Source organism: Panthera onca, chromosome E2, assembly GCF_046562875.1.
Source record: "Panthera onca isolate mPanOnc1 chromosome E2, mPanOnc1 haplotype 2, whole genome shotgun sequence".
NCBI classification, from domain to species: domain Eukaryota; kingdom Metazoa; phylum Chordata; class Mammalia; order Carnivora; family Felidae; genus Panthera; species Panthera onca.
The window spans coordinates 43,746,508-43,771,828 of NC_138353.1; the positions used below are offsets into that span (position 1 = coordinate 43,746,508).

The 25,321-nt window shown below is 47.2% G+C and overlaps 1 protein-coding gene across 4 annotated transcripts in view; it reads left to right on the forward strand.

Moving 5' to 3' along the window:
- Positions 1–25,321, forward strand: part of CDH3 (cadherin 3) — a 113,678-nt gene that overhangs the window by 63,118 nt on the left and 25,239 nt on the right. For 2 of the 4 annotated variants that reach the window (XM_078438922.2, XM_078438923.2), the window contains one exon: positions 5,368–5,488. In XM_078438922.2, the coding sequence (XP_078295048.2) occupies positions 5,368–5,488 (121 nt within the window). Of the gene's footprint in view, positions 1–4,614; positions 5,165–5,304; positions 5,489–25,321 lie in introns of those variants that run through there. The other 2 variants (XM_078438921.2, XM_078438920.2) reach the window with 2 other exon arrangements.

Consider the following 25,321-nt stretch of genomic DNA (forward strand, 5'->3'; position numbering starts at 1 on the left):
GCTCCGGGCTGATGGCTCGGAGCCTGGAGCCTGTTTCCGATTCTGTGTCTCCCTCTCTCTCTGCCCCTCCCCCGTTCATGCTCTGTCTCTCTCTGTCCCAAAAAAAATAAATAAAAAACGTTGAAAAAAAAAAAAAAAAATAAAAAAAAAAAAAAAAAAGAATTTTTTAAAGTAATCTCTACGCCCAAAATGGGGCTGGATTTCATGATCAGGAGCTCAAGAGTCCCATGCTCTACTGACTGAGCCAGCCAGGTGTCCTGGCTGTATCTTTAAAATATACTCAGAGCCTAATCACTCTTTTAAAGTAACTTCTTAAAAATCGTGGTAGGATTCATGTAACATACAGTTCAGTGGCATTAAGTACATTCACATTGTTGTGCAACCCTCACCACCATCCATCCACAGAACTCTTTTCATCATGCAAAACTAAAACTCTGTACCTGTTCAACATCTTGTTTATTCATGTGTGGATGGACACTTGGATTACTCCCACCTCTTGGCTATTGCAAATAATGCTGCTATGAACATGGATATTCAAGGGGCCCCTGGGTGGCTCAGTCAGTTAAGCGGGCTGACTTCAGGTCAGGTCATGATCTCGCGGTCCGTGAGTTCAAGGCCCGCATCGGGCTCTGTGCTGATGGCTCAGAGCCTGGAGCCTGTTTCAGATTCTGTGTCTCCCTCTCTCTGACCCTCCCCCGTTCATGCTCTGTCTCTCTCGGTCTCAAAAATAAATAAACATTAAAAAAAAAAGAACATGGATATTCAAAAAAAATTTTTAACGTTTATTCATTTTTGAGAGACAGAGAGAGACAGAGTATGAGCGGGGAAAGGGTAGAGAGAGGGAGACACAGAATCTGAAACAGGCTCCAGGCTCCGAGCCATCAGCGCAGAGCCTGACGCGGGGCTTGAACTCACGAATTGCGAGATCATGATCTGACCCGCAGTCCGACACTCAACCTACTGAGCCACCCAGGCGCCCCGAACAGGGATATTCAAATATCTAATTGAGTCCCTGCTCTCAATTCTTTTGAGTATGTATCTAGAAGTGGAATTGCTAGACCATATGATAATTCTATTTTTAATTTTTTTAGTAACTGTCATGCTGTTTTCCACTGTTTTCCATACTGGCTACACCATTTTACATTCCCACCAACAATGCACAAATGTTCCAATTTTTCCATATCCTCACCAACACTTGTTATTTTCTGTTTTGTTTTGTTTTTTAATCCGATCATTTCTTGTCCCTTCTATAATGTCCACCCTAAACCAAGCCTTTTCAGTTTTTGCCTGGATGATTGCTGTAGGATCCCAGCTGACCTGCCTGCTTCTACCCTCATCCTCTGCGGTCTCAATACTACTCCTCTGCTCAAGGTCTCCAGTGCCTTCCTTCCTTCCCACTCAGTAAAACCCAAGTTCTGACAGTGGCCTATGATTTATTCCCCACCCTTCCAACTCTGACTCATTTCCTACTTGCTCACTCTACTCCAGCCACTGTCTCTCTCTCTCTTTTTTTTTTTTTTTTTTCTGTCCCAAGTAAACTACTGCCTCAGGGCCTTTGCCCAGATTTCTCTGCCTGGCATACTCTTTCTTCAGAATGCTTGTGTAACCTGCTTCTTCACTTCCTTCAGGTATTGTTCAAATGTCCATTTCTCATTGAGGCCTCTGGACTTTGCCCCTTGCTCACCCACCCCTCATCCATTTTCTTTCTATCTTCCCCCATCCTGCCATGTGATTGGGGAGAATGACCCCTAGACACTCCACTACTTGGGCTTTCTTGCCCTCAGGCTTCTGGGTGGGTTTAGTCCATGGGAAGCGCTGCCAGGAGATGAATGGCAAACAGAGAGAGATGTTGGAGTTTTCCCACATCCTCCCTGCTCTGGGCAGTGCCTGTGTCTGCTTGGACACAAGCTGCATCTGGGAGGGGTGGTCCTTCATTCTCCAGCTCTCCCCAACCCCCAACTTTCAATGACACCATTTCTTCCCTTTGCCCTTCAGGCTTCAAAGTTCTAAGGCCTTTCTTCTGTTGTGGGTCCCTGGTGCCTCAACATCCCTCTTGATTCTCTGAACCCTGCCCATTCCTCTAGTCCCTTCACTAAGACTTGAACCACCTGACCTGGAGTCTGTCTTCTGCTGGACCCTGACTGAAACACCTTCCAGATCACTTTATGTACAATTTCCAACCCTACCTTATGTCTCATGAATTGGCACTTCCCACTTGGTTCTTGTTCATCTACACAGCATGTATTATCTAACATACATTTACTTATTTGGTTATTTTCCTTGAGTCCCTCCACCCCCACACTTGAGGATGGAAGGTCCAAGGGTGCAGAGTTATCTGTTTTGTTCACTATTGTATCTCCGGTGCTTGGCACATAGCATGCTACCAGCAAATATTTGTTGAATGAATGAATGAATAAATAAATGACCAATAAGGGGGAGCCACAAAGAAGACAGGAGTGTGGTCCAAGTTGCAGGCAGAAGAGCTGACTCTCCATTTCTCCTCTCCCCGCCCTCTCCCGGAATGCTGAGTGCCCTGGAAGGAGGCGGAAATGAGCGCGCTCAACAGCCCTCTAGCCGGGTGTTTACTTAATTAGGGCCTGTATCTCGAGGCTCGTCTGTGTTTAACGGTCCACCTAATGGCTTCATCTGGTTCCGGGCCGGCTCAGCGGAACCTTCGAGGCGAAGATAGGTGGAGCCACGGGGTACCCTCTGGGGTCTTCGCTGCCACCATGCTCCCCAGCACGGACATCTAACCTTCTCTCCTGCACGGAAAGCGACCCCTGCGGAGGGCGGGAAGCGACCCCTGCGGAGGAGCGTGGCAAGCAAGGCAGGCTTGGAGCTCAGCAAGCTGCCTCAGGCTATTCCTGCGCCTTGTCCACGCCCAACCCACAGCTGCTGGGACCACAGGCCAGATAAAGGAGCTCTCCCCTAACACCAGATGCCAATTGCTTGCTTCTACCATCAGCCGTGAAATTGAAGGGTTGCGGTGTTTCTCATTTCTTAGTTTGGGGAATGTGAGGGTGCTAAGGAGGACAGAAACCATTCACGAGGCAGAGGACAAATGAGCCAGATCCTAAAGCAATAATACCAGGCAGCATTTGGGCACTTGTTCTGTGCCAGGTACTGAGATTTGGTTTTAAACGTATTAATTTAATCCTCATTTATATGTAGTAACTCACTTAATCCTAGTACTTTACAGGGCAGATGTCTTAATAGTCCCATCTGATGCTCACAGTCCCATTTGAGCCTCAAAGAGGTATTTCACTTGCCCAAGGCTGTAGCACTAATCGTGGTGGAACACAGGTTTGAACGCAGGTGGTAGGGCCCCAGAGCTGATGCTCAGCTTGAGAGAGGACTACCATGGTCTCAGGGCAAGTGTCATCCTCATAGCCACAGGACTGGTAGTTGGAAAGCCAGGGAGGCCACCAGGTTAGCCCTTGAGGGCCAAACAATCTCTAATTAGAGACTCTAGTCCCCTCCTCAAACCCCTGAATCTGAGCTGGGGAGGACGAAGGAGAGTGTCGAGGAGGTGTCAGCTTGGGTTCTCAGGGCATCTAGAGAAGGTGGAGAGACCTCAGGGAACTGGAAGATGGGGAAACTCGGCTTGATTGGGAGAAGGCTGGCAGAGTGGAGGGACTGAGTCTCAGGACAGTTTCTGTGCCTGGGGCCCAGTTGTGTTTCCTGAAGAGGGAAGCACTTCAGGTCTAAAGTAGGTCTAAATCCCAGCCCCGCTGGGCGGTTCAGCATTTCTCGAGAAGGTTGGTGGGAGAAGGGTGGTGGGAGAGTGGTTGCCAAAGGAGGCTCACTGGAAGGCTGCTTGCATATAACAGTTTTCACTTATATCAGTATTTCAGATCAATAAAAATAGCCGCATTTTGAAAAGTCTTTATTTTTTATTTTGAGGTGGGGTGGGAAGGGACAAGGCAGAGGGAGGGAGGGAGAGAATCCCAAGCAGGCTCAATCCCACGAACCCTGAGACCAAGACCTGAGCCAAATGAAGTCTGACGCCCAACCAACTGAACCACTCAGGAACAGGTAAATGTCTTTATGTTTTTTTTTAAGTTTTTATTTAAATATTACTTAAAGTTGGGACGCCTGGGTGGCTGAGTCCCTTAAGCATCTGACTTCCGCTCAGGTCGTGATCTCACAGCTGGTGGGTTCCAGCCCCGCCTGGGGCTCTGTGCTGACAGCTTGGAGCCTGCTTTGGATTCTGTGTCTCCCTCTCTCTCTGACCCTCCCCTGCTTGCGTTGTGTCTCTCTCAAAAACACTAAAAAACTTAAAATAAAAGTTACCTAAAGTTGAGAAAGTGTTATTTATATTTAATGGGGGAAGGGGATTGCTGGAGATGGTGGGGCTAATAACCACCCTTCTACCTTGCCCAGTTGGGCCCCACGACAGCCTCCGAACTCTGTCCCAAACTGGGACCTTCTCTCCAGCCTCCATTTGTTCGGCTGTGCAGTGGACGTAATGAGTCTTCCGCAAGTTGCACCTCACTGCCAGTTTTAAACCTTACTCTGTGTCCTCGAAGCGGGCTGGCTGGCGTGGGAGGTGGAGAAAGAGGCAGTGGGCAGCCCGAGCTGTAGCCGGGTGTGGGGCGGACACACCCGGCCTCCATCAAAGCTTTGGATAACAGAATGCCTCGGGGGAGTATGAATGGGGCGCCTCTGTTTCCAGTCGGGTTCAGATGCATCTCCACTGTTTTTTCCACTGTAGCCGCAAGGCACAAAACATTTTTCTTCGCGTGCTGCGGAGGCTGAGGAACGGGGTGGGTTTTTGTTGGTTTGTTTTTTGTTTTTTCCCCTCGAACCCGGAATCCGTGAGACAAGGCCTCCGCGCCTGCCGGGAGGAGCTCCAAAAAAGCCGAGGGATCGCTGGAAGGCATCAAAGAGGACCGGAGGGCGTTCGCCGGTGCCTCGACCAAGCCAGCCGCGGCCCCACCTGCGAGGGGGCGGGACCCTGCGGCGCCGGACCAATCAGCACCCACCTGCGCTCACCTGGCCCCCTCCCGCTCGCTCCCGCGGGCTGCTGCTCGCAAAGGGGAGCGGAAAGCTTAGCCGAGCGCTAGCCAGCCGTCGCGGCAGCTTCGTTCTTCTCTCTCCAGCCATGGGACTCCCTAATGGGTTTCTCGCGTCCCTCCTCCTCCGCCTCCTCCTCCTCCTTCAGGTACTCCACTGTCTTGCCCTAGCCCGGGCCGGGCAGTTCTGGCTGCGTGGGGTCCGCAGGCGGTGGTGGCGTCGGGGAGAGTGCGGGGCTGGGCTCTTTGGAGTCAAGGTGGCCCCGAAAGGCCAGTAAAGAATCTCGGGATGGGTATGCAGAAACCGGGCATGCCTGTGACCCGGCCTCCCTCTTTCCCCCTCTTCCTTCAGGCGCAGGTCTGCTGGCTGCCTCGCGTGGCCTCCGAGCCGTGCCGGGCGGGCTTCGGGGAAGCTGAAGTGACTTTGGAGTCGGGAGGCGCGGAGCTGGAGCCCGGCCAGGCGCCGAGGAGAGGTAGGACCCTCCGGGAGGTAGCCCCGTGGAACCGCAGGGCGGGGGGTCGCACGTGGTCCGCCGCGGTGTGATCCGCGCGAGGGGTGTCCAGGCCGGGGCGGGGGACTTCTGGCGCCGCCGGCTCCGCCTCAGGTATGGAGAAGGCGCAGAAAGGCTCTCGGGGGCTAACGCGCGGGTGGATGGCGGACCGAGGCGGATGGAGAGCATAGCGCCCTCTGACGTCCAACCCCTCTTTGCCCCTCTGCGGCGGCTTACCTTGACCTGCTTCGGGGTGCGAGGCGCCTGCGCTCCTCACCCAGCCTGGACGTGGAAAGCTCTCCCCCACTGGCCCCAGCAAAGGAATGCGCGGTCCACATTCCTCCCCCAACCCCCGCGCAGGTGTGGGGATGAGCCGTGCCCCGGGCAGCCCCCTTCGCCCCTCTCGGGCCCCCTTTGTGTACCGTGCTTTGTGTCTCCCGACAGACAGACCGGGTCTGTTTCTCTTCTTCGCGCTCCCCTCCTCCGCCCCCCTTCTTCCCCGCCTTCTGGAATGCACTCTTAACCCTGCCCTTCCCGGAGGGCCTGAGCCCCCGCAGCCTTCCTGGAAACTGGGCTTGGCACACCTGGGCTGGGGCCATCACGCACTTGGGGACACCCCCGCCCCACCCCACCCCCGTGTTGAGACTGGAATGTTAGGGTACTTGGGGGAATTGGGGGGGGGTCCCCAAGCTGGAAGGTCTTGAGCTGAGGGGGCGGTGGTTGGGTGATCAAAGCATGTTTTTGATCACCCAGTTTACTTGTGTCTCCCTCTCCCCCCCCCCCCCCCCCAAGTTCAAAAACTGGAGAGTGGGGAGTCACTTTGGTGTTAGGAGACCCCTGCAGCTGCCGGCCGATGGGGGCCCCTTTCCCAACATCCAGGACAGTGGGGGTTTCTCCACGGATCAAACCCAAGTTCTTAAAAAGAGCTATTACCCAGGATCCTTGGGTGGGGTTCCAGAGGATCCCTAACTTGTGAGATTGTTTAAGAATTTGTGTATGCATTTTCCCAGGGAGAGGACCTACAGTTTACCTGGCTTTCAAAACAACTAAAAACTGTTGCCACCTAGCATTAATCTAATGCCCTCGTCAGCATACCCCTCACCCCACATACAAATTTCCACAGTTTGAATGTTGGGGTGTCAGTGCCTAGGGGACAGATGGCTCTCCTTTGTTTCTCCAAAAGGGGACTGGGGTCTGGAGTTTGTGGGGGCCCTTTTTTTTTTCTTTTCCCCGAATAACCTTGCAGATTGACAAAACAATTAACACCCAGGCTAGGACAGGCTCCTTAAACTCTTGGCTGTAGGGAGCCAAGCAGAGGCATTAAGAGGCCATGCCTCATAAACTTTAAATTCTTGCACATGGGTTTATTACTGACTGGCTAACAAACTGCAACTCAGCCAACCTGTAAAAATGTTACCTTGGGCAGGGCCCCAAATCCAATTCCGGCTCCCTGAGGAAGCTTTATTGCTAACCAGACCTCTGCCAGATCTGTACTCCCCCTCATTGTCAAGTTCTCTGGCTACAATCTCGTGGCTTTTGAGTGTTGACTGTGCCTTATCTTTCTTACTGAAGCAAGAAATATCAGATTAACTGTCACTTCACTAAGCTTGAGGTTGTCGAGGGGAAGCGGTGATCAGGTTTTCGATTTCATGGTCCGGTTGGCTGGTGAATGCTTCCCAGTGACGTCAGGCATTTTAAACCTTTTGAGAAAATTCTGCTTTCTTGGATGTCTGGTTTATGGTTGTGAAAATGGTGGGTTCATGCCAGGAGCACACCTGGGTTATAAAAAAAAAGGGGGGGGGGTTAATGTGCTTGGCTAACCTTGAGCCTCCCTGCAACATGACTGGTTCTTAGAGTGGTTTTCCTGTGAAATAGACTGTTGCCTTCTTTTTTAAGTAAAAGCAAGTTTCTCAGTCCAATTGGTCTCAACTAATTGAGACACCTCAACAGAAAATACTGGCATTTCTCTTCTTAGTCCTCAGTTGCTGACATCTTTCTACCTCCCCACCTCCACCCCAGGCTCTCTGTCCTCTGTGCACAGGATGGATCCAGCCATGTTGAAAGGGTTATCCTGAGGGTACATACAAACTCTCAAGTTTGGCCAAGCAGACAAGTTTCCTTATTGCTAAGGAACAATTGCCTCTGTTGTTCGCCCCTGGGTTATGAATATCACAGGTGTCTATGAAGTCGAGCTCAGAGAAATTATCTGATATAATTAATACCTTGTTTGCATGTGCACTTTCCTCTTCAAAGCACTTCCACAACTCTGAGCTTGCTTTGTCCTCCTGACATTCTCTCAAAGCTGGTAAGGTAACTATTAAACAGCTTGAGCTCTTAATCTCAGAGTTGGTACTTCAGAAAACCTGTAGCCCAGCCCTGCTGGAGGTTTTAAAGGTGGAGAAACAGGAACAGCTAATGGATTCCGTTTGCTAGGCTGAACAGCTCATGAGCTTCCGTGAGGGTCACAAACCATCACTTGTACCTTTAGGTTTATTCCCAGGACCTGATACTTCACAGGATGCCCAGTAGGTGTTCACGTGAATCACGACAATCTGCTGAAGGTCTGACTATTTTACAAATGAAACCTGAGTGGTTGTGGCTTCACGAAAGTCATTACTACAGTGACTTGAATGGAAGTTTCTGACTCCTGAGTTCAGTGGCATTTTTTACTACCAGAAAGTGGGAAGTGGATGAAATGAAGTAGAATGTTGGAGCGCCAGATCCTAAAGACACCAGTTACCACCCCCTGTCCTAAGAGCAATTAATCATTTGTTCATTCTTATCGTAAGGTTTTCCAGAAACATTCCTGTAGGGAAACTGGCTTTGATACAGTCTCTAAGTGTCCTAGTGATGGGGCTTGGGTGCCTAGACTGAGAGCAAGAGGTTAATCTGGAGGAAGAGTTGGAATGTTCTCCCCACCCCCACCCCACAGTCTGGGGGGCTGCCTTCCAGTGTGGTCTGGAAGCTAAGACAAAGAAGAGGTGGGAGGAAGGAATTTGCATGGTATTAGTACAGTGATTAAAAGTGATTGACCTAACTGTGGTCTATACATCATTAATGGCAAACGGTTGAGAGAGGCAGCTTAATTACAGTAAAAGAAATCCAGTACTTCGTTACGGCCTCTCAGCAGGTTCAACTCACCCTTAGTCAGTGTTTGAGTAAGATTAAAGCTAACCCTCATTAGCTTCGGTAGGAAACTTCAAAGTTCAGTAATGAATCTGACTGAGCATGAATTCACTTCAAGATGGTTTGGCTATTTGAACTTGTGTAAAAATTGCCTTTTGTTTTGGGGCCTCCAGCCTGGGCCATGTCCTCTGTTTTTTACATTTTGTTCTTTCAGTAAACGTATATTTAGCATCTGCATGTATCGGGCAGGATTCTAGAACTACCAGGATTCTAGAACTACGGCTAAAGCAATTAACAAAACTAAGCTCTTGCCCTTGGGGAGCTTATAGTCCAATATTTTTTATGCTTACGATTGTCTTGCGAAGCAGGTGGTGGTAACTCCCTTTTGTTGTAAAAGAGGGTAAGCAACTTGGTGTGAGGTCACGGGGGCAGTCAGCAGTAAGGCCAGGATTTTAAATCCAGTGGGATTTCACAGGGCCAAATAAATCTGCCTCAGGAATGAATTATTTGGGAAATCAGGCTTTGAGCCTGGCTGGCTGCCTTCCTGGCTCAGCAGCAGACTGGGGTAGGTTGCTAAAGCCTGTTGCACATCACTGTTAGCTTGTGCTTGGGGAGCAGGTCCCAAACCTCTAATCTCCCTTCCCACTTCCTCACATGGCACTCTGTTCCTAGGTTACCCAGTGCAGGGTGCCCTCACCTCCCTGCTGTGTGATGAGGAAGGCATTGCTTACATTAAGCAGTGGGTTTCTAAGGCTGGAAACTATAGTTCTGCAAAGCATTTGGAGGATGATGGAGGAGCAGGAGGGAGAGAAGGACCTCCCCTGTCCAAATCAGTTGAGGCTTTGGTTCTGAGGCTGAACTGTCTCCATTCAGAGAATCACTGTTATTGAAGAATAACATAAATGGAGGAAAGTGCCCAAATGCTAAGTGTACAGCTCAATGAGTGTCACAGATTTAAAACACCCACATACCAAGATCAAGAAACAGCATTGCCAGCACCTCAGATGCCCCTTCCTGTTCTCTACCCTTCCCAGCAAGAAAACCAGTATCTTGACTTCTAATACCACAGGTTAACTTGCTTGTATTTGAATTTTATGTAAAAGAACCATACAGAATATCCTCTTGGGTATCGCACAATTTGTGAGATGCTTCCATAGTTCTGGAGGTAGTTGTAGGTGATTCTCACTGTCCTGTAGTATTCCATTATGTGACAATTGACACGTTTACTGTCGATGGGTATTTGAGGAGTTTATGGGTTTTGGCCATTATGACTGGTGCTGCTGTGAACATTATCGTTCCAGTCTCCTTGGACGGTCTCAGCATACACTATCTGTTAGGTACATACCTGCGAGCATAATTGCTGGGTTAACTGAGGATTACCTGAGCATCTCAGTACTGTGGCTGTTGTACTGAGAAGTCAGCTTTTATTTTTGAGAGGGAGGGAGGGAGGGAGGGAGAGAGAGAGAGAGAGACAGAGCATGAGTGGCGGAAGGGCAAAGAAAGAGGGAGACAGAATCTGAAGCAGGCTCCAGGCCTCGCACCATCAGCACGGAGCCCGATGCGGGGCTCGAACCCACAAACTGTGAGATCATGACCTGAGCCGAAACCAGGAGTTGGATGCTTAACCAACTGAGCCACCTAGGTGCCCCACCCTTGCTGGATTTTTGATTCTCCCTTAGCACTATGCTAAGAGACAGCAAATCTTATTATGTCTTTGGTCACATCCTTTGTGTTGAGGGAGAAATCCTTCCCTTTATTTGTCCTTAAGCCAATGCCTGTTATTGTCCCCCCAAATATAAAGGGAATCTGGAAATGGCCCTGGGTTTTTTAGATGAGGGCGTCCTGGATGATGTTTATCCTGGACAGTGTATAAGTGGGCAACAAGTTCCTCACATGGATGAGGTGGTTAAATCTAGCTCCTGCCTCATTAGGGAGGCAGTGAAGTGTCTGAGACCCAAGGCCCAGCTGAGTGGTCATTCAGCCAACGAATATTAGTAGATGTTCAGAGATGACAAAAACCCATAGCTCATTAACATCATGAGCTCCGCAATTAGAGGAGGAAGCAGATCAGCCACCAGGCAGTTTTAACTATGAATCTGACCTGAACAGGTATTTATTGAGCACCTACTAAGTGCCAGATACTGCTGTTCTAAGTGCTAGGGTGCTATTAATGAGGAAAACATGCACAAAACCCAGGCTTTGGGGGCCATTTACCTGCTAGTGGAGAAAGATAGACAAAATAAGTTATATATATGTTTTTATATAAGTTATATATATGTTTATATATATATATATCTCTCACATGTTGTATATACATATGATCCAGCAGGAAGTGAGGGAGAAAAAATATGGAGTCAGATAAGAAAGGCTGCTGACATGTTCTTGGGGGGACCTGAAAGAAGTGATGTCCACACTGAAGGCTGAGGAAGAATTCTGCAGGGGAGTTGAGGTATGAGAGGTAGCAGGGAGTGTTCCTGGCAAGGGAACAGCATGGGGGCCAGGAACTTAACTACAGTTAGTCTGGCTGGACCATGGAGTGTAAGGTGGGGAGAGGTAAATAAAAGAAGTAGGCAGGGCCCAGTCCAGTTTAGACTGTCACCTACCCCATCAGGGAGGCAGCAAGGTGTTTGGGAAAGGCACATGTGGCTGAAGTCCCAATTATGCCTTCATGGAAGCCAGAGTCGCTGAAGTCTCCTTTGGAACCAGGATGCTGGGCCCCACCTCCAGCATATCTTCCTGACTCCCCTTCCCGGCTTTCTCAGACCTCGGGATGTTATAAGTCTCAGTCAAATTTCCCCCCTCATTTCATTTAGTTACCTGTCATTGCCAGGCAGCAGGGCTACCCGCAAGGAAGGGCTCAAAACAAAACAACCAAAAAAAAATCACAACCTAAATACCATTTACTGAGAGCTTACTGAGTTCCAGAGACTATGCTATGTACTTTATGTAATAAGCCCTTAAAATCCTCCTAAAAGCCCCACTGGGGGAGGGGTGAAATTGGCCCCATTTAGCTGGACAGGAAACCTAGGCATGTAACTTTGTAACCTATCCGAGGTCCCCCAGCTAGTGAATTGTGGAGGTAGGATTTGAACCCAGCTCCCTCTCCCTGAGTGTGAGAGAGGGGAAGAGGTTGTGAGTCCTCTGACCCCAGGCATGCTAAAGGAAGATGAGAAATAGTTAACTTCTGACCCAAGGGATTTGAATTCCTTTTCCCTCCACAGGCCTCTTGTTAATCACCAGGAGCTGGAGTTAGGGGGCAGGGGTATTTCATCCAGGACCCCTGGCCTCTTCTAGGATGTGGGAGGACAGGGCAGGTTCAGATACCAGGCCTGATAGCAAGCGCTGTCTCCGACAGTTCTCAGAGAGAATCTGCCTTCTGGCTGGTTATCTTCTGCCTCTCCTCACCCCACCCCTACCCTCCCCGCCACCCCCACCTCCCCGCCACCCCTACCCTCCCCGCCACCCCCACCTCCCCGCCACCCCCACCTCCCCGCCACCCCCACCTCCCCGCCAACCCCACCTCCCCGCCACCCCCAACCTCCCCGCCACCCCCAACCTCCCCGCCACCCCCAACCTCCCCGCCACCCCCACCATGCTCTGAGTGGAGGAGCTTGATATACTCTGCCTCCCTCCCCCTCCCCCAGCCAAATCTGGGCATCCTCGCAATTCTGGGTCACTAGAGCATCAGTGGTCTGCAAATTCCTCAAGCTGACAGAATCCCCTCCAGGCTATGGTAGTGGGTCTGGGGTGCCGGCATCCTGCTATGCTCTCAGTAAACCAAAATGCCTTATCCTGGAAATAAAGCCAAACAGACACCTTCCTTTCTCCCCTTACCCACCTTTGAACTCAGAACTCTGACTCTGTTGTCTGACATCCGAGGAGAGTGCTCAGAGCCAGGGCCCCACAGCCAGGAGGTGGGCAAGTTGGTGGCTGCTTTCCCTTCATGAGAGCCTCTCTAGGCTAAACAGACCTCCAGGGAGGAGAGATCTGTTCTCCACTGGGACACCCAGGCATCTCAAGAACTGGATGAGGAGATCAGGCCAAGGAGGCACAATCCCAAGGTTTCCTCTTCCCTCTCCATCTCAGGACCCTAACTTTTGCTTAAGAGCACGTAAGATTAGTTCAGTGTTCCATCTCTCTTACCAAGAAACCTTAAACCTATGTGGAGGCTAGAAGTAGGTTGATCTTGCCTAGAGTTCTGACCTCAGGGTCTCATGTTAGTTTTAGGAAGTCCTTGTTCCCCTGGAATTCATTGTGTCCAAGACTGCCTATGTATTTTTCTGAGATGACGCGCGCCCCCCCCCCCCCCCCGCAAATTTGGCAAACCTAACATATTCTACACTGTCCCCACAAACCGCCCGCCCCTGCCGCCAGCCCACGTCCATTCAGTTCTTCAGAGTCTTGTCAAACCCAGTGGTGGGGACAGACCTGGTGGTGTGCATCTGGGCACAGGCAGGGGAAGATGGGGGTTCTCAACTTGGTTTCTTATCCCAAACTATGTGGTCTGAGGCAAGTTACTTCGGTCCCAGCTCCTCGGCCTTGAGGCTCTAACTGTCCTGTGTGTGAGAAGTGCCTTCATGTCCCTGGAGCTATGAGGAGGTGGACTGCTGGCTGGTCACTAAGAGGGCAGGATTGGAGTGCTATGCTACTGTGCTGGGCATCTTGCTTAAGGCTGGCTGCCTTTTCATAACGAGTCTCATCTTGTTGTAGCTTCAGGCAGAGAGAAAAGATAGCTGCTTGTGGGCTCTTCATCTACAAGCCAGAACAAGGTGCCAGGCCCACACCCTGCCCTCTCTTTGTGGAGTCGGCCTCAGCCAGAACTTCCCACCAGGGCTGCCTGACCTGCTATTTTCTTGTCTTTTATGGTCTTTTTCCGCTTCCAGAATTCTCCTGCATTCCCCAGCTGGGACTCAACCACACTCCAACTGGTTTACCAGTGTCTTTGGCCCCTGAGTCAGTAGTTTGCAAGCTTGGCTGAATATCAGAATTGCCTAGGGAGCTTTTTATTATTATCACATCCCCCTCCATATGTACCATTTTATATTGTTTATTAGGGTTGGGCTGGTTGGTTGGAATTTTACATTAATACATGAATATATGTTCACTGTAAAGACCGTGTTTTTTAGTAAAATATGTAGCACTTAGTATGTGACAGGTACAGCTCTTACCATCTTATATGTGTTATATAATTATATTTGTGTGTGTGTGTGTGTGTGTGTATATAAATATAAAATGTTTAATCACCATAACATGCTTGTGAGTAGGTACTGTTATCATCCCCATTTTACAGATGAGGAAACTGAGGCCAGAGAGGTTGAGTAACTTGCCCAAGATCACACAAGTGGTCAATAGCAGAGCTTGGATTAAAATCTAACTAGCCCAAGCTTTAACCACTGAATGCCACTGCCTCTCAATAGAAGCAAACCAGAAATAAACTCATGAAAGTTCTTCCCTTTCTTAGTTCTCCTGCCTAAGGATGAGCACATCCAATGGTTTAATGTGAATCCTTGTAGACCTTTCTCTTTAGGGGAAGCTTCTGTGTGCATTCAGGAATTTTTAAAACAAGAATTGGGAGGGGGGCTCCTGGGTGGCTCAGTCGGTTGAGTGTCTCTCTCTCCACACTGCCAGCGTGGAGGCCAACATGGAGCTCGAACTCACAACTGAGATCATGACCTGAGCCAAAACCACAAGTCGGAGGTTTAACTGACTGAGTCACCCAGGTGCCCCTGCAACTTGCCTTTTTAATTGAATCACAGGCATCTCTGCAGACTGTTAAATACACATCTATCTTGTTTTTAACAGCTCCATTGTCCTCTATGTGGTGGATATACATGATTTATTTAGCTAACCCCACTTTTATCTTTTGCAGATGTGGAAGTGGGGAGGAGTTAACATAAAAGTTGTAAAGTGTTTGGATTTTCAGAAATCTGTCAGGAATCACCTTATTAGGAAAGACTGCTGGAGAAGGATGATCACATGAATTGTTCATCTTAACCCCATTCAGATAAATTAAGCTTTTATGTTTGAGTAATACCTTTAAGATAGGCTTTGCAGTAAGCTTAGTAAGGTTACTATGCTGTTTAAAAATCATTAGTTTTCACACCAACTATTGTTTGATGACTTAATTATCTGAATGTTTCAGATCATCAAAAATTTTAAAAATGTAAACTGCTTAATTCAGAAGTAAACTGTCAAATCTCTTAGCACTTGCATTATTTTCCTTGGGTGTTGAGAGCTTGAAAATGTGGCATTCAGGGGCGCCTGGGTGGCTCAGTCAGTTGGGCATCTGACTTCCACTCAGGTCATTATCTCACGGTTTGTGAGTTCAAGCCCCACATTGGGCTCCCTGCTGGCAGCACAGAACCTATTTCGGATCCTCTTCCCACCTCTCTGCCTCTCCCCTGCTCTTGCTTTTTCTCAAAAATAAGTAAACATTAATTAAAAAAAAAAAAAAAGAATGAATTCCTAGAAGCAAAATTGCTAGGTCAAAGGACTTTGATAGTTCACTCAACAATTACTGAACACTTACCTTGTATCAGGCACTGAGCTAAGTGTTGAGATACAGTGATAAGCAAATTCTAACATAGTCTTTGCCTTTGGGCATATATTGAGAGTATTAAGGGAGATAGGCATTTAGATAATAACAAGTAAACATATAATTACAGTTGTAATGAGTTATACGGCAGGAAGTTACATAGAGCTTTCCTGAGAAAGTAACCTGCTTTGGGATGTGAAAGATGGTGGGAGTTAACTGGGTAAACTGGAGTGAGAGTGTAGGGAGACACTGTTCTAGACAGAGGGAGCTGCATGTGCAAAGGTCCTGTGGGAAGGGGGTTATGCTGTATTTAAGGAGAGTACTACTGTGACTAGACAGTGGAAACTGAGAGCACATTAAAGAACAAAAATGGCACACCATGCATGAGTTTCAAACAAAGAAGTGATCTTATTTCATTTTCTCAAATGTATCATTTGTTGCATTTTTAAAAGATCCTTTTTTTAAAAGGGAAATATTTGCACTCTCAGGGTGAATATGATGTGGTATGTACTAAAGTACCATGAGTAGAGATGAAGAGGCATAATGAGTCTTGGTGATTGACTTGGAAGGAAAGTCTGAAGGGGAAATGGTCATAGAAGATGATGACTCTAGCTAACCATATGCCAGGCACTGTGCTAAGTATTAACTCATTTAACTGACATAGATACTATTAGCATCATTTCATTTTATAGGTGAGGAAACAAATTTGCCCAGGGTTGGTGGTGGAGCCAGAATTTGAGCCCAGGTACTCTAGACCCAGACTGAGCTGCTTCTGAGACCCAGATTTTGGGTTTGAGTATCTAAGTGCATGATATGTCATTTCTCTAGGAGACAGTGGAAAAGAACTATATTTAGGCTGAGATCATGGATTTGGTTTTTGACATACTGATTTCAAGTCACCTTTAAAACCTCCAGGGGGTGATACTGAATAAACAGATAAATGTGCTGTTCAGAGGAAGGATCTGGATGTTTGAAATCTTGATAACATCTTTTGAAGTGCCCTCAAAAAGCCATTCCAATTGGCCTATTTCAGAGAAATGAAACAATTAGGAGCTTTAAAAAAAATTTTTTTTAATGAACATTAAAAAAATTTTAAAAATAAAGTGTTTGGATCTATATTCATACTGAGGTTGGTTTATAAGTTTTATTTTAATACTATTTGTATAGACTTGGTAATAAACGTATCCTGTCTGTAAAGTGAAAAGAAAATTTTTTTTTAGTGTTTATTTACTTTTGAGAGAGCTAGAGACAGAGGGATGAGCAGGGTAGGGGTAGAGAGAAAGGGAGACACAGAATCTGAAGCAGGCTCCAGGCTCTGAGCTATCAGCACAGATCCTGATGCAGGGCTTGGACTCATCGACTGCGAGATCATGAACTGAGCCAAGTCAGATGCTTAACCGACTGAGCTCCCTAGGCACCCCCGGGAACTTTTAAAAACCAATAAACCGCCTTCCCAAGATTACCTCCAGATGATTCAGAAGAAGTGATGGGTGGGCTAGAAGTAGGGGATCTGGATTTTCAAAAATTCTCCAGGTGAACCATTCAGCTATGATTGGGAACCAATGCTTTTAGCTACCAGACCCTTAGTTGCTATCCCAGATGTCCCAAGGTGATAGCTAGGATCCCTGTTCTGGTATGGTTGTTGAGGGTGGGAATCATTAAGCCAGACAGCACACTTTATGCTTAATTCTGAGTCAGCCCTATCCCAAACTCCAGGGTGCTGTGGAGTACAGCCCATCTTGGGTTTCTCTCTGCAGATTATAAGGGAGGACCCCCCTGCTCCCAAGGGTAAGGAGGAACCTGAATAATGGAGCTCTTTGCAGAATTTTCAACAGAGAGACAAAAGGAACTTGCTAGAAAGAACTGTTTTCTCCTCAACAATATGGGGTTACCATACAACTTTTCTAGTCAGGAGAGGGGGGAATCACAACGTCTCATTCTGATAACAAATCAAAAACATGTTTATGGAAAACTGGAAGATAAGCAAATGGAAGCCCACCATCCATAAAGGACCTTTGTCGTTTCAAATGAACATTTTCAATAGATCTTCCAGGTCCGTTTCCCTAACCAAGTGTTCACTGATGCCTGATCTGAGGGAAAAGGCCTGAGTTCCACTCCACTCCTTCACTGCCCTACACTTCACCCTCCAGTCCCACTTCCCTAGCAATCCAGCTTCATCTTCTACTTCGGTGGGTAGGAGAAGGCTCCATGCCGAGGGCCTCCAGAGCTCCATTGGCCCCATCTGCTGGAAGACCCAGGTCCAAAATGAGTGGTGCGTTGAGGGGGCCATCTGCCAGGTATGGCAACACTCTGCCAGGGTCACGCTGTTGTCCAGGAGCTGGCTGTCTATGCAAAGCCACTGCTGCCCCTGTAGCCACTTTCCACCGAGTGCTTCCACTCGAGCACAGTGCTTGACTCCTTGGCGTGCCCTAAAATGGTGATCTGGTAGTGATGAATCATCAGGAACACCTCTATGACAGCAAGTTGGCTAGCTCTGCTCTCAGCTTTTGGAAGGAGAGTCTACGTCCTGAGGATGGCCTTGGGGACCCCTGGAGCCCCTTGGCTTCCCAGCATGCCTTATGGACTCTCCCCACCCACTCCCAGCTTCCTTTGCACCTGCTCCCTTGACCCAATCTAAGTGCCTTAAGTTAGGTCTTGGTCACCCTCTGCCATCTTGGTTTCTTTTGCTTCTGGGATTGTTGGTTCTGGGGATAGCTGGGCCACCTTACTGGTGCCAAGACTCAGCCCCATTCTCTTTCTGTGTCTTTTCTTCCCCCATCTCTCTGCTCTCTTTTACAGGTATAAAAATACTAATATTTTGTAATTGTCAAACTATGAATGACTGCATTGTGGGGCACCTGGCTGGCTCATTTGGAAGAGCATGGGACTCTTGATCTCGGAGTTGTGAGTTTGAGCCCTATGTTAGGTGTAGAGATTACTAAAAATAAATAAACATAGGGGCGCCTGGGTGGCTCGGTTGAGCGGCCGACTTCGCTCAGGTCATGATCTCGTGGTCTGTGAATTCGAGCCCCGTGTCGGGCTCTGTGCTGACAGCTCAGAGCCTGGAGCCTGTTTCAGATTCTGTGTCTCCCTCTCTCTGACCCTCCCCTGTTCATGCTCTGTCTCTCCCTGTCTCAAAAATAAATAAAACATTTTTAAAAAATAAATAAATAAATAAACATAAATAGATAGCTGTTTTGTGACCTGTTTTTGTTTTTTTTTTTTTTCTGAGCAGAGCAGTTTTTCTTTAATAAATGCTCTTTTAAAAAAAAAAGTTTTTATTAATTTAAGTAATCTCTACACCCAATGTGGGGCTCTAACTCAAGAGCCCAAGATCAAGAGTTGCACGCACTTCTTACTAAGCCAGCCAGGCACCCTATAGGTTTTCTTTCTTTTTTTCTTTCCTTCTTTCCCTCTTTCCCTCTTTCTTTCTTTCTTTCTTTCTTTCTTTCTTTTTAACTTAAAAAAATTTTTTTATGTTTATTTATTTTTGAGAGAGAGAAAGAGTGTGAGCAGGGGAGGGGCAGAGAGAGAGGGAGACACAGAATCCAAGGCAGGCTCCAGGCTCTGAGCTGTCCGCACAGAGCCCGACGCAGGGCTTGAACCCACGCACTGTGAGATCATGACCTGAGCTGAAGTAGGACACTTAACTGAGTGAGCCACCCAGGCGCCCCCTTTCTTTTTAACTTTTTAAAAAATGTTTATTTACTTTTGAGAGACAGTGAGAGAGTGCAAATCAGGGAGGGGCAGAGAGAGAGGCAGACAGAGGATCCGAAGCAGGCCCTGCGCTGATAGCAGTGAGCCCTCTGCGGGGCTCGAAATCACAAATTGTGAGATCACAACCTGAGCCGAAGTCCAATGTTTAACTGACAGGCACCCAGCAGCTACCCCCCACCCCCCCACCCCCTGCCCATAGGTTTTCTTTTATGACATTGAATGCTGTAGGTGAGACCTTTGAGTGACAGTGGCACACATAGTTATTCTGTTGAACGTTAAGTGGTTGAGACTGACTTATTTTTTTACAATCTTTTTTTTAATGTTTATTTCTGAGAGAGAGGGAGGGAGAGAGAGCATGAGCAGGGGAGGGGCAGAGAGAGGGAGACTCAGAATTCAAAGCAGGCTCCAGGCTCTGAGCTGTCAGCACAGAGCCTGATGCCGGGCTTGAACTCACAGGGCCTGAGATCATGACTTGAGCTGAGGTCGGACGCCCAACCGACTGAGCCACCCAGGTGCCCCTAATTTTTTTTTTAAATTTGAGCAACAGTTATGGACATAATTGCAGGTATGGTTTTGTCCTGTCTGGGATGCTTTCTGGCACAATTCCTGGGCCAAAGGGCTTGTTTAAGGCTTCTTAATTGGCAAAAACGTTGTGCCACTTTACACTCCCCTCCTCCCTAATAGTATATAGCAGCACCTGTTTCCAAAGTATTCCACAACACTTGTTCTTTTGTGTTTCTTAGTGAACTTTTTTCTATATGTAGTTTTACTCAGGAAAATGCCAGAATCTTTTTTTCAAGCAATTTTGCATACTTACGCCAGAAAGCAGTGATAGCTATGAGCACATGTTTGCTTTATGAGCTAGGTCTATCCCTAAGCCAAGCCAGAATGGAGACTTGATTATCTTTCTTCCATCCCCCACAAGCTTCCTTTGGGCTGCAATACTTTAAAACTGATATTACCCTTCCATTCTAGTCAAAATGCCCAAAGATCAGCAGGAAACTGGCCAAGATTGATCACTTGAAGGACATTTTATTTCCCGAGAGATGGGTGGTTTTATTTTGTCAGAACACCCTGTAAGGTTGAACTTTGGGACAATATGGTACCTGTGTGTCATGGCTGAGAAGACAATTACCTGCCCTTCAAGGGTGTTCCCTTGGCAGTTTGGAGGTGTCTAGGCAATTCGACCTAAAAGCTGGCCTGGGATGAATTCTCAGCCCAGTATCCATCAGTTCCTAGAAGTCTACTTTAAAAGCTTTCTTTTGAAAGAGCACCTGAGTGGCTCAGCCGGTTAAACGTCTGACTTCAGCTCAGGTCATGATATCACGGTTCATGGGTTCAAGTCCCAGTTCAGGCTCTGCGCTGACAGCTCAAAGCCTGGAGCCTGCTTCGGATTCTGTGTCTCCCTCTTTCTCTGCCCCTCCCTTGCTCATACTGTGTCTCTCTCGCTCTGTCTCTCAAAAATAAACATTAAAAAAATTACGTAAAATAAATATTAAGAAAAAAGCTTTCTTTTTTTCAACAGTTCTTTTACCCCAAGGGACTCAACTCTTCTTCTTGACCAGCTTGTATAGTGGTGCCAGTTCAGGGTCTGAGGCTGGGCTTGGTAGGATGGTCTTTAGACAGGAGCTTTGAGCACAGGCCAGAGACTCCTGGTTCCCTTGGATGTCTTTCTATCTAGTGCAGATACACAGAGCTCTGATTTTTTAACTATTTGTCGGGAAGCAGTCTCAAGTTTCTAATCCCTTCCCCAACAATATTTTAGGAATTGTGTACTTAAGCTCAGGGCTGAAAGCTATCAATTTATATTGGTAGAGATACAGAACTCTCCATCAGGTTCATTGACTTTGTGATTCAGAATCTCTTGAGTCTAAAGCGGTCACATGACTTTAAGGTCCAGGTGGGTGTGGGAGAGCTGTGTTTAGGTGTCTTTTCCAGTATTAGGATCTGAACTGTTGCCCCATGTGCTCATCAGTGCTCACCAGCTTGCCCCAGAAAGAGTCTGACACAAGTCCATTCATGCCCCCATGACTTGGCCAAGATGTGTGGCCTTGTGGAGCTAGGCGCAGTCAGGAATGGGAATCAGCTTACTTCACTAGCTGTTACAAGGTGGGGTAGAAGGGGATGAGTGATGATGAGACCTGGTTTCAGATCAATTACCTTTTGAAACCAGTAATACAAGCCAGTGGTGCCAGGAACATCTGGGAGGAAGTTGTAACGATCTGCCCCAGGGCTTACCATTTACCAGCCTTTCTGTGACTCATGGCTTGCAGAAAAAAACTGTTCATGTTCCTACAGGTGCCTCTGCAAGTTTCCCTGGGCAGTTGAACTTGTCTGTTGAGGTCCCCGATAAACCATGGAGCACCCCTGCAACACAGTCCTTTCCAACTGCCAGCTCCCTCTTAGGCTCTTTGGTCCTGTGTATCTCCTCCTTGCTTTGGTGCTTCATCCCTCAGGTAAAGCATTTGGCTGTAGCTGATGGTTTCTCTGTGGTGTAGGGAGAGACTCAGAGTTGGAATCAGAAACCTCGATTAGTTGTGAGTAAGCTAGAGGTGCCTTTTATTGAGGGCTTGCTGTGGGTCAGACATAGTGCTCAGTGCTTTACAAACATTGTCTTACGTAATCCTCCCCAAAATCTTATGACTTAGGTAGTAGCATCTCCATTTTTAGATGAGGAAACCACTTCCATATGCTCACACAATATGAAGTTTTTTTATTTTTATTTTTTTTAGTGTTTATTTTTGAGACAGAGAGAGACAGAGCATGAGCAGGGGAGGGGCAGAGAGAGAGGGAGACACAGAATCCAAAGCAGGCTCCAGGCTCCGAGCTGTCGGCACAGAGCCCGATGCGGGGCTTGAACCCACGGACCGTGAGATCATGCCCTGAGCTAAAGTTGGATGCTTAACCGACTGAGCCACCCAGGCACCCCACACAATATGAATTTGAGCCCAAGTCTTTTGGACTTGAAATCCCACATCATTTACTTGCCATTAGGATTTGAAATCTGGTCCTACTGCTTCCTACCTGTGGGGCCTCAGATCCTTCTGAAGCTGCTTCCTAAGGCACTTCAATTCCAGGCAGCCTCTTGTTTCCTGACTTGTGAGAATGGGGGCAGTAATAGCCACCTTGCAGGTTATTTTCTGAGGATTTGGATAGGAAAACACTTAGCCAGGTGTCTCAGGCAGAGTGGGTTGAAGCTTGTTCCTGCCTGCCTGAATCATGCCCCTTGATGTGCTCTGTATCTAACTGAATGCAGGTTAGAGCTGATGGGGCCAGGCCCTCTGACGCAACTGGAATATGCAGCCTGAGTGGGAGGCATGTACACTTGGAGTGCATCGCTGTTGACTTCTTGATTGTTGCACTGTCCTCTCTAACAATAGGACAGGCCAACTATAAATATTTGGAACCATATGATAATGGAAATGTGCCAGCACACAGGACACTGAAGTGTATTGTACATTTTGGGGGGCAGGGCAGATTTGGTAGAAAACATGGAGAGGGTTTCTGGGTTCCTGGCAACTTTTAGAGTTGGGGAATTAAGGCTTCTTTTGGGGGAGTCAGTCCATTAGCTGTTGGCTGGACAACCTGATAGGAGAGGATTGGAAAGCTGATAGTCTCTGGTTAAGGGAAACAGCTGACAGACGTACCTGGCCAGCCCTCTGCTAGCTGAAGACCTAACCTTAGGAAGAAGGCTGTTTTAAGAATGGGAAAAGTGCAGGGCACCTGGGTGGCTCAGTAGGTTAATCTACTTTGGTTCAGGTCATTATCTCACGATTCATGAGTTCAAGCCCCACATCAGGCTCACTGCTGTCAGCAGAGACTGCTTTGGATTCTCTGCCCCCCTCTTTCTCTGACCCTACCCCTCTTGTGCAAGTGTGTGTAGTCTCTCTCAAAAAAAAAAAAAAAAAAAAAAAAATATATATATATATCTATATATCTATATATATCTATATATATATAATTTTTTTTTTTTTTTTAATGAGTGGGAGGGGCACCAGGGTGCCTCAGTCAGTTAAGTGTCTGACTTCAACCCAGGTCATGATCTCATGGTCCATGAGTTCAAGCCCTGCATCTGGCTCTGTGATGACAGCAGAGCCTGGAGCCTGCTTTGGATTCTCTCTCTCTGTTTCTCTCTCTGCCCCTCCCCTGTTTGCACTCGTTCTGTCTCTTTCTCTCTGTCTCTCAAAAATAAACATTAAAAAAAAAAAAATGAATGGGAAAAGTGACTTAATTTTTTTTTTATCAGTGTTTGAATAACTACTGCATTCATGCATGTCAGAATTCAGAATAGTGTACAGAAAAACTCATCTCTGTTCCTTACCTGCTGTTTTTTCCACCTATAAACCCAGTTTGGGGGTTACCTTCAAAGGTATTTTCAAACAAAATTAAAAATACAAATGTTAGCAAATTAGCAAAGACTATATTGATCTGTATCTCTTTTTTTAATTAATTGTATGTCTTACAAAGCTTTCCATATAATACGTAGGAGATTGCTCCTCATTTATAGCTTTTTTTTGTTGTTGCATGGTGTTCTCTTATATAGATGTTGTTATAGCATAAAGTTAATCTCTTATTGATGGGCATTTGGATTGTCTGGAGTTTTGCTATTACAGTCAATGCATTGTTAATTAGTTTGGTAAGTAGCTGAAAAAGTTGATTTTGGACAGGAGGCAGTATCCTGTACTTATTGAAGGTACTTGAGGGGCGCCTGGGTAGCTCAGTCAGTCAAGTGTCTAACTCTTGATTTCAGCTCAGGTCAGGATCTCACGGTTTGTTTGATGGAGCCCTGAGTCGGGCTCTGCGCTGATAGCACAGAGCCTGCTTGGGATTTTCTTTCTCTCTCTCTCTCTGCCCCTTCCCCACTCATACTCACTTTCTTGCTCTCTCAAATAAACAAACATTTGAAAAAAAATTTTAAATAAAGATACTTGAGGATAGGTAGTTGTTCCCCAATGCATCTCTAGTTTCTAGAAGAAAATTGAGCACAAAGGAAGGGCTCAACTAGCTCTTGAATGAACAAGAGGAACCTGGCTTTAGAATCTGACTACCCTGGGTTCTAACTCCACTTCTGCTCACTAGTTGTGTAACCTTGGGCTATCATCTCAGTTCTGAACCTCAGTTTCCTCATGTGGCATAAGAATCCATGTAAGCTTTTGGGGCTCACAAATTTGTAGTTTAGACTTTTATAAAGGTTTTTTTTAAATGTTCTTTTATTTTATTTTTGAGACAGAGACAGAGCATGAGCAGCGGAGGGGCAGAGAGAGAGTGTGACCCAGAATCTGAAGCAGGCTCCAGGCTCTGAGCTGTCAGCACAGAGCCCGACGCGGGGCTCGAACTCACAGACTGTGAGATCCTGACCTGAGCCGAAGTCAGATGCCCAACCGACTGAGCCACCCAGGCGCCCCTAGACTTTTATCTTAAATGTTTATTTAAGAGAGTGCAAACTCGGGAGGGGGAGAGAGAGAGAGAGAGAGAGAGACAGACAGACAGACAGAGGATCCAAAGCGGGCTCCATGCTGACAGCAGAGAGCCCGATGTGGGGCTTGAACTCAAGAACCTTGATGACCTGAGCCCTATCTTATTTGGTGTTGAAGATGGCTCTGTAAAGTCTAATTTCCATCTTCCAAATGAGAAAACATAAATTCCTAATAAGTTGCTTCAACTTCTGCATGAACATAATGATGTTTCCAACTGACAGTTTTGTGGGATCTTTGTATGCATCTTTAAAACACCTGCAGGGTGCTGAATCACCTAAGGAGGTTTAGGTATTCCTTTTAAGCCTTTCTTACTCTTATTACATCAAGGAGCAAATATGTTTGGTCCTACTGCTATTTTTTTTTTTTTTAAGTTTATTTATTTTGAGAGAGGGGGAGAGAATCCTAAGCAGACTGTGCTGCCAGCACAGAGCCCAACATGGGACTTGATCCTAGTACCGTAAGATCATGACCTGAACCAATATCAAGAGTCAGATGCTTAACCAACTGAGCCACTTAGGTGCCCCCATACTACTCTTGAGTAACTCTAATAGCATGCATTTCTCTTTTCAAACCCAAGGGAAACCAGGCCTCAGGTTCAAAGCTTGAGCTAACGATTGATTGTGAGACCCGGAGAATTCAAGTGCCTTACCCAGGAGCACCAAGCAAGTTCATGTCAATGCCTACAGGGGTCTCTGTGTCCATTAACTGCATCAATAGCAGACCCTGACCCGATGCATCCTATTCTGTCAGCCCTTTACTGGTGTTCTCATTCAGTGCTCACATCAACACTGTAAGAGAAGTGCTGTTACTTCTTCCAAGTTTAGTGCTTTATTCCAAATCTCACACTGCCTCATTGGGCATCCAGAAATCAGAGTCTGCTATTTCAGTAGTTGGAGGAGAAGAGGTAATGGGAGGTAGGGAAAAGATATTAATTAAGTCTTGGGTGTATCAGAAAGATTA